Below are 18,574 nucleotides of genomic sequence, written 5' to 3'. Positions count from 1 at the left end.
TAACATTCTTGATTATTTAGTTTCTTTATGCCTAAGCATCTTTTATTGTGGGCCATGTGTTTTGTAGATGGTTCAATAGGAGGCGGGGCCACCTGCCCATCACCATCAAGGGACAGCCCTCAGCCCGAACGTTCACAGTTCCTTGCATTTCATTGTGAATACAATAGGGAGTTAGTGAGTTATTCTGTGTTTTCTTTTTATACATTGTGATTTACTGGATTTTTGTGATTTTGGTTCTGTTTTTGACCATTCTTTGGATTTTGTATTGGGACTTTTTTTGCTGTTGGGATTACCTATTATGAAGACCTTGGCTTCTGTGTCTTTCGATTCCTCAGAACTTATTTTTCTTTAACAGATCTTTTTGTTAAAATAAATATTTTTTAATATACTGTTTCTTCATTGCTCTCTTGATTATTAGCTAAGGTTTTACAGCGTTTGCTTCTCTAGTGGGCTATTTGACTATTTTTGGGACTCTTTGTACTTAGGAACTCTCTAGTTCATAACACGGGGCAGGCTGCTGCCAAACTCGGCCGTGAGAATGAATATTTAAAATGTCTGCTGTGTCAATATAGAAAGCTCCCAGGTTTAATTAAAAAGGTGCAATGAATCAAAAACGCTTCAAAATACACCCAAAACACTGTGGTTGAAGTCAACAGGCATCCACTCTCAAGTGATTACACCTTTAATGACTCTTACAAGAACAAAGACTCCTAATATTGTGGAATGGGCCCATGATATAAACCAAGTGTTTCATGACCTAAAGACGACAATGGCTACTGCATCTGTTATATCTTCCTAAGTTTTCCATACCCTTCTCCAGGAAAACACAACTGATTCCGGCCCGGGTGGTGTGCTGAGTCAAATCATTGATGGTGTAGACCCTCCTGTGTTATACCCCAGCCAGACACTTGTTGGACTGAGAGAGAAAATTTACAACTGTGGAAAAATAAGCACTATGTATTAGATGAGCTGTCAGGCAGTTGAAATATTATCTCTTGGGCTGTGAGTCTGAACTCATCACAGACCATGCCCCACTCCATTGAGCGGTGTTTCATACAAATTCCAACTCATGGCTGACCTGCACCCTCTGAGAACTGCAGCTCCACCTATTCAAAGTACAGTAACTCATTATAAAGGGACTTCTGTGGTGGATATTTCTCACTCCTGTAGGATTAAGCTCAGGGAGAGGCCATGTCAAACATGTAGGCATGGTGAGTACCTTAAGTTGGAGGTGGATCAGAAAGATGATCAATTTCTGTTTCTGTCACCAGAAATGAAGAAGATCCACCCAAGGTGTGCAAGATTGGCTTTAGCATCCTAAGACTCTACATTCTTAAAAATAAAGGTGTTAGAGTGGTTCTTCAGAGTAATGTCAAAGGGGAACCATTTTTGGTTCCCAAAAGACCCTTCCACATAAAGGTTCCAGAAAGAACCTTAATTTATTTAGACCTGTAACAGGATCTATACAGTGAATAAGCACAAATAGATGGTAACATATTTGTGAGATAACAATGGGTCATGATTTTAAAAGGACTCGTGCTGCATATGTCCAGTAACACAGGCTAAGTCCAGGTTCTCTAGATCTGTTAGTGTCCTGCATCTCACCATAAATACAGATTTGGTGTTTTCTCGTCTACACATTAGGAAGTGCTTCAAAAACAAACAACAAACCCTATTCCCAGAATGAAATTGTGCTTGGTCAAGCATGAGGAACCACACAACATAGTAAAGATCCATATAGGACCATTAAGAAGCCGGTATTTTTAAGAGTGTACAACTGGAACTTCTCCATGGTAAACTGAAAATGACAGTAGACTGAAACCATCATTTTTTAAACTCAATTTTCTTAAACTTTTTTTTCCAAATGTAAAATTTTTAGGGTCACTGCTATAAAAAAAAAGGGAAATGCATTTATTCTAAAGTTTCCATTCCAAATTCTATTTTACTGGTTCTAGATTGTCTGCAGTGGGCTGGCACCCTGCCCAGGTTTTGTTTCCTGCCTTGTGCCCTGTGTTGGCTGGGATTGGCTCCAGCAAGCCCCCGTGACCCTGTAATTAGGATATAGCGGGTTGGATAATGGATGGATGGATGGATGGTTCCAGATTGTAATAAGAGGCGTATTTGATCAGAATTAATGTTTGTCCGTAGATGAGTGGGCACACATACAGATGCAGACAGACAGGCATCATGGTGAAAATAATTATCAAATTGTTTTAAAAAAATCAAAGTCAAAATGCTGACTCTGTTACAATACTTTCTCAATGACTGCATGTGTTAAAATTAAATTGTCTTATACATTTAAGAATTTAACACAACATAAATGTTTTTATCATCTAGTAAACGTTTCTCAAACCAGATATTTTTATTTTGCCTTCTGGCACCTTGACATACAAAAGAGTATAAAAATATCAAATGACAAAATATTTTTAGTTTAAAATCAATATGTAATTAAATTAAAAAGCATATCTGATATCTAACTAATTAAAATATGAACTGTAAATACACATGTCACAAATACATAATGAACAGACTTAACTCTTCCAGCTGTAACCGCGTGATCCACTGACAGAAAAGGTTTCACGTTTCAGTTTTAATGAGCCTTTTGTTAGATTCATTGTTTCAGTGTATATAATAGTCTAATTCCGCAGAACTGCTAACTATTTAAATAGATGTCACATATTTGGGCTCCTCAAATGTTAGTCTAGGCCTGTGAGGCAAGCCATCCAAAGCAAGCCCCCGCAACGCTGGACGAGTCCGCTGTGTGACGCGCCTGGACCGCGGAGCTGTCCCGCAGATCTTGGTGCTGAAACCGCCGTACTGCCTCACGGGCGAGCCGCATCTTTCACCGAGTCTGTTCTTGGGTGCCGAACGTTCAACGTGGCTTTCCTTTTGGATTCTGAAACATACACACTCGTATACGTGGAATATCTTTTCTTTTTCATTCTCTAGATTTCGACTGCGCTCAAGAAAGCAGATCACGCCTTGCAGGTTTCGCAGTTCGATGGGAATATCTCCGGAAGGAAAGGGTATGTGTTTCGTGAAGTCTCGGAGCAAATATAATGTTAACTGCAGGAATCGGCAATTCCAGCTGCATTTTACGCGGATATACAGGGGACAGCGGCTGGAATAACAATTTAACCTACGCTGGTAAAATGAGACTGGAAATAACGCTTAACCAGGAAATGGAACAAGCCAATTACGGTACAATATAAACCAACGTTGTTTGTGCATATATTGCAATGAGATAATATTATCAGGTATAATATAAGCTGAAGAAGTCCAAAAAATACATTCATCCGAATATGAAAGCACACCATACGGGAATTTTAATGCTGTTTTTCTGGAATCCTGGAAAATACACACAGGCATACAGATGGAACCTTGATGTACGAGAACGTTGTATTTTCTTTTAAAAGGGAGGCGATCTGTCTCAGGTTATAGATTTTTGGAGAGGCTGTGTTTGCTATTAAAATTAAACTTACTTTACTGCTCATAGGGATCGTCAACAAGCAACGGTTCCCAGTTTTCTACATGCTAAGTATATATTTGAACATCCATTTTGGCTTCCAGATAATATATACTCTTTTGGCAATAGTTTAACTTCTATACATTATTTTTAAAGAAAGTATTACCAGCCTCGCAGACTCGCTGAAATGACAGATTATGTCACAGCATTTGGATTTATTTGAAATGCAGAAGAAATCAATTTACATAACAGATGTTCCACAGTTTGACTGCGTTTTAACGTGGAGCTACGAAAGCACTGTGGCGAAAAGAACATGTTACTGGAAGAAGACCTTTTCTTAAATGTACACGTTGAGCTATATGAGATACTGTATCATAACTAAATAGCAAATGAAACTTTCAGTTTTATATCAAATGTTACACCGAAGCCAGTAATCCTAAAAAACTGAAAGCTAGGCGGCTAGAAGAAACAACTTCGCCTGTAATCTTTCTGAGTAACCGTCTCTCTACTGTAACGGAAACAAAAAGAGCACATGTTAGTAGCGGCTGGGATCATTCTATGGTGCTGTGGAATACTAAGTCACGGACAAATGCTGCGCCACCAGGGCTTGCTGAAGAGCCGCTGTTGCGTCTTGTTCAGTGACCTGAAGGTTTTTCTGCTCAGGCCGCCGGCTCCTTCGACTCCGCCACCTCACTTCATCCCCATGAGCGGCGGAGATCCACACAACCAATGCAGCACCGTCTCATCCGCCAGCAGCGCTCACGATAACAACAATACCTTGATAAGTTACCCCCAGCGGGCAGCTTGGGTGTCGCCGACGGTAGGGGGCGCTGCACGGGAAGAGGTCGAGGTGTGGGTCGGACCCGCAGCGGAGCTCTCGGCGTCCCTTGTGAGCAGCTTCTCTTCGGATGATTTGAACAAAACGAAAACGGAGGACCACTTCTCGTTGAGCAGCAGCTCGGAGAGTGGCATCCGGACACCACTGTGCAGGATCTGCTTCCAGGGAGCCGAGCAGGTGAGCAGCAAATGAGGAAGGTGGTCTCGTTTAGAAAGTGCCGGCCGTCTTACTGTGGGGACTCTGGCTTCCTTAGTTAAATCAGCCAATGGGAAGCAGGTGAACCTTTCGAACTGAAAATATGCTTTAGACACGATATACTAACATCTGCAAGGCTATCTTTCCCAAGTTTCCCCTCGCGCATAAATATTTATGTGAATTGTATAACTTCTGCAATTGTCAGTAACTTTTATTTGTGAGTCTTTAACTCCGAGTTTTATAGCATACTGGCAGTTACTTCAAAAGAAGTTGCCTGTGGTTTTTTAGAAAGCGCACGTTTGTTGGAACCTGCTTATGAATGTAGTGCCTCTAAGGGAAAACTTGGAGCAGCAATCGTGAATGAGCTGTGGTTTTGATTTTCTCTCCTTCAGAATGAGCAACAAATACAGCAATGCCTCAGCGGTTTGTGGACTGACAACAGGCATAGCATCGCTAATGTTAATAGAACACTTAAAGTGTATCTGTTCAATATATATACTTTTATGGGTATACTTTACTAAAGAAGTTAATTTAACACATGGCACTGTCTAGCAAAAGCCGTAGCAAATACTCTCCCCGAAAGGAAAATAATATTAATAAAATTGCATTTTGAAATAGGGCCAGCTTTTAACTTTCTTTCATTTTACATCTCGCCTGAAGAAGGGACTTGAGTTGCCTCGAAAGCCTGCATATTGTAATCTTTCTGGTCATTTTGCTTGACTTCTCACTACATCCATAATGGCTAACACAGCACAACACCCTAGTGCTTAGCATGTATATTTGTAAAGGAATTTTAAAAGGAAATTTTAAGTTGTTATGCTGGTTATGCTAGATATCTATTTTAGAAAGTATTTCAGAGTAAGTGGAACATTAGTTCAGTTCTTGGTATCACTTTTTCAACTTCACGGAAGTCAATATCTTTTTAGGTTTAAATCAGACACCTATGCTGATGCTTATGTAACTGGAAAAACTGCATTTTTGGAAATGTTAAAAAGAAAAGACTGCCATATGTTTAAACAAGACAAATAGATAGAGATACAGACAGACAGACAGACAGACAGACAGACAGACAGACAGACAGACAGACAGACAGATAGATAGATAGATAGATAGATAGATAGATAGATAGATAGATAGATAGATAGATAGATAGATAGATAGATAGATACTTTATTAATCCTAAGGGGAAATTCACATACTCCAGCAGCAGCATACTGATAAAAAACAATATTAAATTAAAGAGTGATAAAAATGCAGGTATAACAGACAAAAACTTGCATTTTAAATACGCAAGTGTGATTATGTTTAATGCCAGTATTACATTATATTTCTGATTTTTTTTTGTACAAGTACACTCTTAAAAATATTGGTTCTTTAACGGCACTATATGGTTCTTTACTATGCTGTGTGGTTTCTCGAGGCTCCATTGCATGACCAAGCACCATTTCATTGTGGGACAGGTTCTTTGCATATGACGTTAATTTGTTGTGTTTTGAAAAACCCGCAGGACATCAACAGATTAAGAAAACCTGAACTTAGCCTGTGTTACTGGATGTATTCAACGAGACACCTTGGTATATCACAAATCTTTTACCATCTATTCCTGGTTATTCACTGTATGGAACCTGTTACAGATCTAAAAAAAGGTTCTTTCTGGAACTTTCATGTGGATGGGTGTTTTGGGAACCAAAATTCCTATGGCATTGCTCTGAAGAGCTGTTCTGGCACCTTTATTTTTAAGTGTCTACATTAAATAATGGGGACTTCCTTAGTTGTCCACATTATATGCGACAAATTCAATAATATGAATTTCCTTACTTACCTAAATTATAGCCTATGACAAATTTAAAAAATTTTAATCTGTACAAAAACATATTACAGTACTACAAATATATGAAACAGGACATCCTTGAGCATGGGAAAGGCACAATATAAATAAAATGTATTATTATTATTATTATCATTATTAAAGGTACATAAATTAGTACATACATTTATTAATTTTATATTAATTAAATATAAATTAGATTAATGTTATTGTAATTATTCTATTCCAGTTGCACTAATTATAATAATCTTATTTATGGTGCAAAAAAAAAGCTAAACAAAATTCCAAATATAGCAAAAAGAATTCTAAAATCTAAGAAAGTAAATAAGAGAAATTGTTCATTATAAGAACGTAAAACTAGATATTGGAAACATTAAAGGAAGCACAGACTGTCTGAAAACTATCAAGGTGTATATAGTAGTTGTTGGTTTAGTGTCAAGCTTGACTCATCCAGCAGACTGATCAATACCTAGAAATAAATATTTTGATTCATTCATTTTTTATTAACATTAAAGAGCTTTGCCTTTGGTTTTTGCAGTATATCGTCGATACCCTGAAGACAAGTATAGGGATTTCATTTCTATTGAAGTGAAGAAGCAATGTGTTTTATTGATGCTGATTCTGTTGATACATAACACTGCGTTTCTTACATTTCCATAAATGATGTATCGCTAATAGTTGGTAGGGCTACAGAGATTCTGATACAGCCCACGTTAAAGTGAAGTGTTTAGGTTCATTTTGTTTTTATACTGTTACACAGAAAAAAGAGCTTATTAGGAAACATGAGGCTTGTAAGGACTGTCATATGAAGCTTAACTACTCCAGCAAACTAGGGCTATCTCTTTCTTTAAAGGAATATTCCACTCAAACATTATATTATATTATATGTTACTTACCCCATGTAGTTTATAGTGATTGCCGAGAAAAAAATTTAATGTAATGTTTTAATGTAGAATGGAGATAAAAAATATATAATATAATAAAGCCAATGATGACCAATTCTGTGTGCACTGGCAAATGATGTGAAAAATGTCCATAGAAAAAAGAAAAAGAAAACGTCACGTCACATAACCCAGTTATCTAGTTGTATGCTCAAAATGTGCAAAACATATTAATTTTTTGCAACTATTGTTAAATACTTCTGGAAAAATCAGCACATACCGTAAATAGGGAACTTTTGAATTAAAAATCCATCTCTCCCCCTTATTCATTGGTCAAAAGACTTTTCTTCAGTTGGAAAATGGAATTTTATGTGACTTGCATATCAGAATCAGAATCAGAATCAGCTTTATTGGCCAAGTATATGTACACATACAAGGAATTGGACTCTGGTTTTACCTAGTATTGTCTCTGATACTGTGAGATTGACTTAAGTGTTCATGAGAGTGATGGCCTGAGGGAAGAAACTGTTCATATGTCTGGTAGTTTTGGCATACAGTGCTCTGTAGCGCCTACCAGAGGGAAGTAGTTGAAAAAGGTTGTGACCAGGGTGTGATGGATCTGCAGTGATGTTTTCTGCACATTTCCTGACTCGAGATCTGTATAAGTCCTGAATGGAGGGCAGATCAGCACCAATGATTTTTTCTGCAGTCCTGACTGTCCGTTGTAGTCTGTTCCTGTCCTGTTTTGTGGCTGAACCAAACCAGACTATGATAGATGAACAGAGAACAGACTGGATTACTGCAGAGTACAATTGGATGAGCAGCTCCTGAGGCAGGTTGAACTTCCTGAGCTGACACAGGAAGTACAACCTCTGCTGGGCCTTTTTGACAATTGTGTCTATGTTTGGTGCCCACTTCACGTCCTGGGAAATTGTGGATCCCAGAAACCTAAAGTTTTCCACAGCAGACACAATGCTGTTGAGTAGTGTGAGAGGGGGCAACACTGGGGGTGGGGGCTCCTCCTGAAGTCCACTGTCATCTCCACAGTTTTAAGCTTGTTCAGCTCCAGGTTGTTTTGACCACATCAGAGGGCCAGCTGTTCGACCTCTCATCTATATACAGACTTGTCACTGTCCTTAATGAGGCCAATGACTGTCATATCATCTGCAAACTTCAGGAATTTAATATCCAGTTCATGATGTGTGCAGATTTTCCAGAAGTATCTTTATAACAATATTTTAACAAAAAATGAATATGTTTTCATATTTTGAGCATACTACTAAATAACTGGCATGTTGATTATTCGATGTGAGTAACGTGAGATTTTTTTTCTTTTTTCCATGGATGTTTCTTAAATCATTTGTCATTGTACAGCATTGTTCGCCATTGCTTCTGTTATTTCATAGACTTCATTCCCTCCATTCTACATGAAAACATGAGACTAATACTTTTTCTCAGCCATCACTACAAACTACATATGGTAATTAATATATAACAAATATTTTTTTAGATCTCAGTTTAGAGAATTATAAATATTTTGGGGAGAAGAAAAATCAGTAAAATTTCACATCACATTACGCTGAAGTGTACCCATGCATCACATCTTTAATGAACAACTTATTGTGATAAACCACAATTTACCATTCTTTGAAACATATGTGCATGTAACCACCAAAATTTTAAATGCACATTTATATAAACACCAACAGTATATGTTAGTACTTCTATGATAAAGACTGATAGCTTTGTTGAAAATATAAGGAATCATCTCACAAGGAATCACCCAGAGCTAAGCTTAGACAATATACTGATGTGTGTGATAGGTGCCATAACTGATTATTCTATCTTAATGTGGAAACTGTTAAGATGTCTGAAATGCATTTCCACAATTACAAATTAGATTTAAGTCAGATTAATTGATTGTAGCTTTTTTTTTCAGTGTGCAGAGTACAGTGAAATTCTTATTTATATATCCTACCAACATGTAGCACATCACCACTATCTCACGCCTTGATGAGTATGACATTCTGTAAAAACAATTTTTTCAGTCAGCCTTGTAGCCAAGCACTTGACACATCTTTGGAATGTAGAAGAGATTTCATTTTATGTTTCATTCCATTTAATTCATTTTAATTTAGAGGATGGCACATCCTGAAATGGTTAGTGATCCTTCTTCACAGCCTCACAGACCAATATGCTGATGTCCTACCTGTATCTGAATGCAATTTCCCAGTGTATCCTAGTTTTCCTCACACTTCTCATAAATGAGTTTGTCAGATTAGATAGCATGTCTAAGTCAACCCCCTATGATTAAGTGTTCTTGTGTGCTCACGTAGGTCCTATGATAAACCAATGGGTGACCAATGCTTGCCTTTCTGTTGACAAAAAAGTTGTGCAGTTACTGCTCACGCTATGTATTGTGGTCGTCCGAGTGAGAGAAGGTCGTGACAACTGGAGAATTATGGGGTACCAACATGGCCCTCTCTGTTTACTTGCAGTCTTAAACAAAAAAAAAAAAAGCAACACTCAATGACATAAACAAATCAACAAAAGTAATCACCACATAAAGGGATAGCTGCTTATTAAATTGGCCGTGCCATTGGGTCCTCAGATTTGGAACTCCTTCCTTCAGGTAATCTCCCTGATAAGTAATGCCTCCTTCTGGGCAGTCATCTTTTTGAAGCTCCAGAACCAGGAAGGCTGGAGTCCGTTGCCCTCACTGGGTGGTTTCTTGGGACTGTGGAGGCAGAAAATGACAAGGCAGTTAATAACAATACCGCCTCTTGGCTCAGAGTGGTATCGCATACCTGGATAGAGCTTGGATGATGATCCTCATGCACACATGCGTGATAGTATCTAATGGTGTACAAATATGGTAAAGTTCAAATAAAAAGTGTGCAAGCAAAATTTCAAATGTGTATGTTCTGTTCTGATACAACCAAAGACTTCACTGCATTTATAAGGGTTACTTGTGCTTCCCAGCAAGCATGGAAAGAGACAAGTTGTCAAATAAAGATATTGTTTATCCTAATTTTTGAGAGAGATATTTAGACTATAAGCAAAAGTTACAAATATGACATAATTACCTTAAGTAAATGTATAGTATGTTTGGAACCTCTGCAGAATATCAGGGCTGTATTTCCTTGTATAATTCCTCCATCTATCCATCCATTTTCCAAACCTGCTTATCCAAGGCAGGGATGCTGCAAGCATCTGGCACAGGATAGGAACAACAGGGTTTCAGATCAGTGCAACTTTTCACATTCATACAATATTAATTACTTTAATCTATAGCTCACGTTCCTCTTCACATGCGTAAAAATTACAGAATAATAGTTTGAGCACTTAGCCTGCTAACAATTCATTAAGATGTATGTCTGTATTTCAGATCTCTGAATAAAGAGGCTCACAATAATCATGATTAGCACATTTGGCACATGGAAATCAATGCTGCTTTTAGATAGTTCAGTAGAATGTAGCATTTTGAATGGTGGTATAAAATCATCTCATAGAGTAGGTGTATGCACCATTCTCTATTACCATTCAGTGCTTCTATTTTAAAATCTGAGGACCTTTTTCTTATCTTAAAAGTGTTTTAATGAATGCGGCATTTACAAACATAAACTGAAAAAATTCAGTAAGGCAGGAGAGATTGTTTTTAAGATGAAGAAATAGCTAGGATGCTTACAGAGTATTGACTGCTAGGCTCACATCGTTATGCATTTCTTTCATGTGCTAACCGAAGAGAAGCCAGCAGATTTGATTTCCCTTGTCTACTTTTAAGAAAATATTCCTGCTTTGAAATACCTGAAGATGAGCACTGAGAGAAATAAAAATGACAAGTGAAAGAAAGCTTTGCAGTTGTAACCCTGCTTGTGTTTACTGTTCAGACTTTATGTGCAGTATATCATTCAAAAAGTTGCCCTCGTCTTCTGTATGCTATCTCATTACTTTGCCCAGTGATTTAATTGCGTGTTCCCTGTCTTCATCTAACTGACAGCCAGTTATTTTAGTATAATTCATTTATTATATCAGAACGTCAGAAACAATGAAGGCAAAAGACAAAAAAGTGTAAAGAATTTTTTACAAATCTGATCAGGTTTTGCTTGTTTGCTCTTTATGTTACGTGTTTTGGTGGCATTTAAAGCTGCCGTCACTTTAACCAAGTTAGCTCTCTTGGCTAAGGAATGAAAACTCAGAAAGTGTAGAGGCATCAATGCCATTGGTAACTTTGCCGTGTTTCAGCAAAATCATGGAAACTAAGTCAAACATTAGCACAGAATCCCCACAAAGGGCATACTGGGTCACTTTTAGGTCCAATTTATTTCAGTTTTGCTTTGCCTATTTCTAATGGCCACGACTATCTAAAGTTTATTTTCTCTGGTGTCTGTGTGGACTGGAGGCTTTTTTCCCCTTAACTTTGTTGATTACTAGCCTTACCATAATATTTGTACAATTTACTAATATTATTATCATTCAAGGAATTAAGAACATAATAATTATAATGATGATAATAGTAATATCTATATATACTACATATGTTATACTGTATATATTTGCTTATTATAGAAATATGTTAGAACATTAGGATATTGTAACATTAGAAAAAATGTGATGAGAACAAGCCATTCAGCCCAACAAGCTAATTCAAGTTATCTAGATTGTCCAAAATGACATGAAGTTGAGATGTGAAGGTCCCTAAAGTTCTTCTGTTTACTATATTACTTGGTAATTTACTCCCCATGACTCTGGTTCTTTGTGTATAGAAATCCATTCTAACATTTCTGTGAAATCTGCCCTAAACAAGTTTGCAACCATGTCCCCATGTTGTTGTTGCAGAATTTATTTTAAAGTGACAACTGTAGGTAATTCCCTTCACAATCTTAAACACTTCACTCATGCCCCCTGAAAAGGTTCATCTCCTTTAATCTCTCCTCATAGCTCATACTTCTCAGTCCCAGGATCATCCTAGTCGCTGTTCTCAGATCTTTCCGTAATTCTGCTAAATAGTTTTTTGTAAAATGGAGAGCAGAACTTTACACAATACTTCAGGTGAGGCCACACTAGTCTGTTATATAATTTAAACCTAACCTCCTATAACTTGAACTCCACACATCCTTATTTATTTCATTATATATATATACCTTTCTTGAACACTTCTGTACATCATCTAGATGTAATTAGGGATGAGTCTATTATGACTCCAAGGTCCTTCACATAAAGGGGTACTATAAATTTCAGACCTCATATTGTGTATTCAGATCTAACATTTCAATCTCCTACATGTAATCCTTTATATTTACTAACATTACATTTTATCTATCATAAATATACCTATGTCTATATGTTGTCCAAGTCCTCCTGTTAATACTGTAGCTCATTCTATATTATCTCCTCTTCCACTTAGTTTGGTATCATTTGAAAATTTAACCAGCCTATTGATTATATTTTTCTCTAGATCATTTATGTATACTAAAAAGACCAGAAGCCCCAGCACTGATCCCTGAGGGACACCATGTCTAACATGACCTAATTCTGAGAACGTTTCCTTCACCATCACCTTTTACTTTCAGAGTCTGAGCCAGTCTTGTAGCTCCCTACAGACTGTGCACTAACTTTCCATTTTCTTTTAGTCTGATCACTGTCCTTTCATGTGACTGCTCATCAAAAGCCATCTGAAAATCTAAATGATATCATATGTACCTCTCTTATTGTTTGCCTTTGCTGCTTATTCAGAGAATTCCAACATATTAGTGAAAAACAACCTTTTCCATCTGATCCCACACTGAGTATTTGCTAACACACCTGCTCTAGACATGTGCTGTTCAATCTTTCCTCTAATAATTAATTCCATTAATTTACCTGTGATACATGTTAAACTTACTGGCCTATAGTTACCTGGATCTGCCCAGTCTCCCTGTATAATATTTGCTAGCTTCCAGTCTTTAGGAATTTCCCCAGAGTGCAGAGATTTTTAAAAAATATGTTGCCAGGGTTTATATTTGTACTCACTAACTTCCTCAAGCATTCAAGAATAAATATTATTTGGTCTAGGTGATCTTTTAGATTGCAGCTTATTTAATCTAAGTTGCACTTCTCTCTCTACAATTTCCAAGGCACTAATTACTTTCTTAGTAGTGTTGTTACGTTTGGAATGTTTTAGTATATACTGTATGATATGTATGATATGTTATCTGTACAGCACAGATAGCACGGTGACTTTGCCAACATAACTGCATAGTGCTTTTGTTTTTATTTTATCATTGATTAATTTTAACTATATTTTCCTAATTTGTACAGTGTTCCAGTTATATACAGTAAATGGAAAATGTGCTACATTCAAGTAAGTTGATCTAAGCCGAGATAAATCAGTGTTTGGCCCCAATTACTAAGGTGGATTCAAAAAGTATTCTGACCTCTTCACTTTATGCACACTTTATTATGTTGTATGTTTTTTCTTTTAAATGGATAGGTTTGCCATTTTTTATCGTTAATTTCCACTAAATAACCAAAGATTATAAAGTGAAAACATGCTTTCAGAAAGGTTTGCAATTTTTTTAATAAAAAGCTGAAGCTGTTCATTTATGTAAGTAATCAGAACTTTACTGTGGAACTCCAAATTGTGGTCAAGGCATCCTGTTTGCTTTAATTATCCTTTGAAATGTGTCTAGAACTTGACTGTGGAGTCCACCTGTGTCAAACTGAATTGGCTGGACCTCATTTAGAAAGGCACAGACCTGTGTATGTTAGGTCCCACCGTCCACATTGCATGTCAGGACAAAAAACAATTGATGGAGTCCAAGCAACTCTCTGTACACTATGAAACTGTGGTGAGGCATATACAGTGCATCCGGAAAGTATTCACAGCGCATCACTTTTTCCAATTTTTGTTATGTTACAGCCTTATTCCAAAATGGATTAAATTCATTTTTTTCCTCAGAATTCTACACACAACACCCCATAATGATAACATGAAAAAAGTTTACTTGAGGTTTTTGTAAATTTATTAAAAATAAAAAAATTGAGAAAGCACATGTACATAAGTGTTCACAGCCTTTGCCGTGAAGCTCGAAATTGAACTCAGGTACATCCTGTTTCCCCTGATCATCCTTGAGATGTTTCTGCAGCTTAATTGGAGCCCACTTGTGGTAAATTCAGTTGATTGGACATGATTTGGAAAGGCACACACCTGTCTATATAAGGTCCCACAGTTGACAGCTCATGTCAGAGCACAAACCAAGCATGAAGTCAAAGGAATTGTCTGTAGACCTCCGAGACAGGATTGTCTCGAGGCACAAATCTGGGGAAGGTTACAGAAAAATTTCTGCTGCTTTGAAGGTCCCAATGAGCACAGTGGCCTCCATCATTCGTAAGTGGAAGAAGTTTGAAACCACCAGGACTCTTCCTAGAGCTGGCCGGCCATCTAAACTGATGTGATGGGGGGAGAAAGGCCTTAGTCAGGGAGGTGACCAAGAACCCGATGGTCACTCTGTCAGAGCTCCAGAGGTCCGCTGTGGAGAGAGGAGAACCTTCCAGAAGGACAACCATCTCTGCAGCAATCCACCAATCAGGCCTGTATGGTAGAGTGGCCAGACGGAAGCCACTCCTTAGTAAAAGGCACATGGCAGCTCGCCTGGAATTTGCCAAAAGGCACCTGAAGGACTCTCAGACCATGAGAAAGAAAATTCTCTGGTCTGATGAGACAAAGATTGAACTCTTTGGTGTGAATGCCAGGCGTCACGTTTGGAGGAAACCTGGCACCATCCCTACAGTGAAGCATGGTGGTGGCAGCATCATGCTGTGGGGATGTTTTTCAGCGGCAGGAACTGGGAGACTAGTCAGGATAAAGGGAAAGATGACTGCAGCAATGTACAGAGACATCCTGGATGAAAACCTGCTCCATAGCGCTCTTGACCTCAGACTGGGGCGACGGTTCATCTTTTAGCAGGACAACGACCCTAAGCACACAGCCAAGATATCAAAGGAGTGGCTTCAGGACAACTCTGTGAATGTCCTTGAGTGGCACAGCCAGAGCCCAGACTTGAATCAGATTTGAACATCTCTGGAGAGATCTTAAAATGGCAGTGCACCGACGCTTCCCATCCAACGTGATGGAGCTTGAGAGGTGCTGCAAAGAGGAATGGGCGAAACTGGCCAAGGATAGGTGTGCCAAGCTTGTGGCATCATATTCAACAAGACTTGAGGCTGTAATTGCTGCCAAAGGTGCAATGACAAAGTATTGAGCAAAGGCTGTGAATACTTATGTACATGTGATTTCTCAGTTTTTTTATTTTTATAAATTTGTAAAAACCTCAAGTAAACTTTTTTCACGTTGTCATTATGGGGTATTGTGTGTAGAATTCTGAGGAAAAAAATGAATTTAATCCATTTTGGAATAAGGCTGTAACATAACAAAAGGTGGAAAAAGTGATGCGCTGTGAATACTTTCCGGATGCACTGTATCACAGCAATAGAATGAAACCATTTCTGAACTGTGAAATGAAAGAAGGTTGAAACTACCAATGATCACTCTAATAGAGCCTCATAAGATATCCACTGAGATCTGTTTTCACTTAAACATTGAAGAGCTTCTTTCTATTGATCAGTGTTAAAAAAGCCAAACAAATGTGATTCAATGTTGTATAATCATAAAATCAAAAACTTCTAAAAGCACAAATACTTTTTATACTTTATTTTTCAATTTTATTATGAGACTGCCTCCAGGAATTATTGTGAGAGACAAGAAAAGTCTGGCAGAGAATAACGCAAGGTAAGAATTGTTGGGTCTAGGTCAGGTAAATCAAAAAGTCAAGAAGAATTTAACACAATACAACATGCTGGCAATGGCTTATGGGTAGTTAGTCTAGGTGAAGGTCAAATGAACATGGACAGTCCACTATGGGATTGTATTATTGTTGAACAAGTGAGGTATCTTTGGGTAGAGGGAGTGAAACCTGCTGAAAAGAATGTTGGCTTGCAAATCAGTAAGCTGTTTGGGTAAAAACTTACCCCAAGTCATTATGCATTATGGCATGAACAGATCTAGAGCTGATACTGAAATGTGAAGCAATAGTAGATAACATAATCCATTAGTTTTCTCTGATGATGGCTTTTGCCATGCTGATGTGGACTTGTGTGCGCGATGTTGATGGGGGACCAGATTGAACTTCATCGGTTAAACTTGTTGTTTTCACTTTAAATCTTTCTACCCATTCATAAACTTTTTGTTGAGTCATGCTGTTTCCACTTCTGTACTGAGCCAATATCCTTCTGTGAATTTCAACAGGTTTCACTTGCTCTGCCCAAAGAAATCTTATTATGGCATGTTGTTTAACAATGGTGCAATCCCGCAGTCGAGCATCCATGTCATTTGATTTTGGCTTCACCTAGACTAATGCAAAGTGCTGCACTGTGTGTGTTTGAACTACCCATAAGCCATCACGAACGTGTTGTATTGGGTCAGCTTCTGTTTATTGCAGTTACCATGTAATTTTCAAATTGTCTCTACTTTGTGATTTACTGTTATGTATATCATTCATAGTTTTTTACTTACAAGTTTTCATTTTGCATTCCTTTTACTAATGTCTCTTTGTGCAGTAAGATTAGATATTATATTATAGCTGTTACACCCTAATTAATTCATTGACTGTAACTCCTTCTTTGTGGAGTCTGCCTGCTCTCTCTATGCAGCATGGGTAATTCACTGGATGAGCAGAAATTAGCTTTCTATTCACTGCAAAGACTCACAAAACTGTGAGAATCTCAACTTGATTTTGTTGTCCATCCGGAAATCTATTCTAAAGTAGAATTTTTTTTCCAGATGAAACTCCTAAGTGGGTCATTTAGGCATGAGATTTTTCTTAATGCAGTCTGGACACTTTATCTGGTTTGGAGAATTGCTTCACTCAATTAGCAGATGTTCATGTCTGGTCACCCTTGACAAGAGGCAGAATAGAGCTCTCTGCAAAATGAGCTGCGGAAAAGATAAGCGTCCATGTAATGACTGTGTTTAATGATTCAGTGAATCAGAACAGACAACTTTTAGATTTAGGTTGCAGTTTAATGGTAATGCCACTCTCTCATGCAATCTAAATATAGTTATCTTAAACTGCTGTTACATGGACATGCTAAATATAGAGAAAGCGATTGTATTTCATTTTTGTATTATGGGTTGCGTCAGAGCAGTGAAGATCTGCATGTGAAACAATGGAATTCTAGTCTAGATGAAGCAATACAGGGAAAGAGGGTACTGTAATTGCTGATTACACATGCACACTGTTATTGCAATATTACCAAAAATGGCAAGGTGTCATTTTCTTACAGAAATGAATGAGTGAATGAACTATGAAATGCACTCCAAAGATAAAAAATCATTGTATTTTTGACATTTTGTTTTTAATTAGTTAAGCATATTTATTTAGAAATAGTCTATTTAATTCGTCTTGATCTGTACAATTATGTTTAGAACTTTATGGCCTTTCCCTCTTCTATAAATCCAGATTATCTGTTTTGTTCCCAAAATAATACATTAATCCAGAACTGTAGCAGAGGCTGGTTGCTAGATAATTAATAAATGAGGCATTTTGGAATACAAACATTGTTTTAGCCCAGCCAGGAAAAATAAGTTTTTCTGATCAAAGCAAGTTGATGGGTTAGGTGCCAGCATTATACCAGAACGCCAAGGTCTGAGTGCATAGCTTGTGAGTCACTGCCCCAGCTTGTCAAGTACAGATAGGGCACAGGAAAGGGAGAGGACAAATGGCATTTGTGTATAAAGAGAATGCCAAGTTGTCACATGTCCGACAATATGTAATATATAGTGCCTTGTGATCTAAGGTTACATACAGGACCCAACAGATTATATTCTATTTGTTTATAAAATGAATTCCAGACAAGCTCTCGGTAAATTTATCTCACAGTTGGTTTGTTTGTTATCAGTCCACTGAATCAGTTCCTATCAGTTCCAAATGAATGGGTCAGTAAGTACCTACTGAGCCTACTAAAAGCTTCATGAGGCTTTATTATCAGCAATTAAATAAGTGACAACAATGCTCATGTGTATTAAGACCAAGTAAGCATTTATGCAAGTATGAAAGACAGACCTGAAGTTTTTCTTAGAGAGGGCAATAACTGTACACACTAACTGTAACCCACCCCTAACCTCATTCTGCTAATGTTTCAGCCAGGGATCCCCCTGGCAAGGATTCAAGTTTCCTTTTTTTACATCTTTTTGCTAAATTTTGGATTCTTTTGTTTTTGTTTCATATTGTGCTTCATGTTTATTATTTGTTTAATCACCTAGTCTTTGTTAAAATCGTTGATCATTTAATTTCTTTATGTCTGTATATCTACTATTATGTTGCATG

At 37.5% G+C, this 18,574-nt stretch overlaps 1 protein-coding gene across 1 annotated transcript in view; it reads left to right on the top strand.

Annotated features, from left to right (window-relative positions):
* The first annotated feature begins 3,782 nt into the window (after positions 1-3,782).
* The window catches only part of LOC114656768 (E3 ubiquitin-protein ligase MARCHF4-like), a 228,844-nt gene continuing 214,052 nt past the window's right edge, over positions 3,783-18,574 (top strand). Inside the window, exon 1 of the mRNA XM_028808382.2 lies at positions 3,783-4,481. Coding sequence (XP_028664215.1) covers positions 3,999-4,481 — 483 coding nt within the window. The 5' untranslated portion in view covers positions 3,783-3,998. The remainder of the gene's footprint in view (positions 4,482-18,574) is intronic.

Source organism: Erpetoichthys calabaricus, chromosome 8 (assembly GCF_900747795.2).
Source record: "Erpetoichthys calabaricus chromosome 8, fErpCal1.3, whole genome shotgun sequence".
NCBI lineage: Eukaryota > Metazoa > Chordata > Cladistia > Polypteriformes > Polypteridae > Erpetoichthys > Erpetoichthys calabaricus.
Note: the sequence above shows the minus strand (reverse complement) of the source record. Positions and strands in the feature narration are given on the sequence as shown.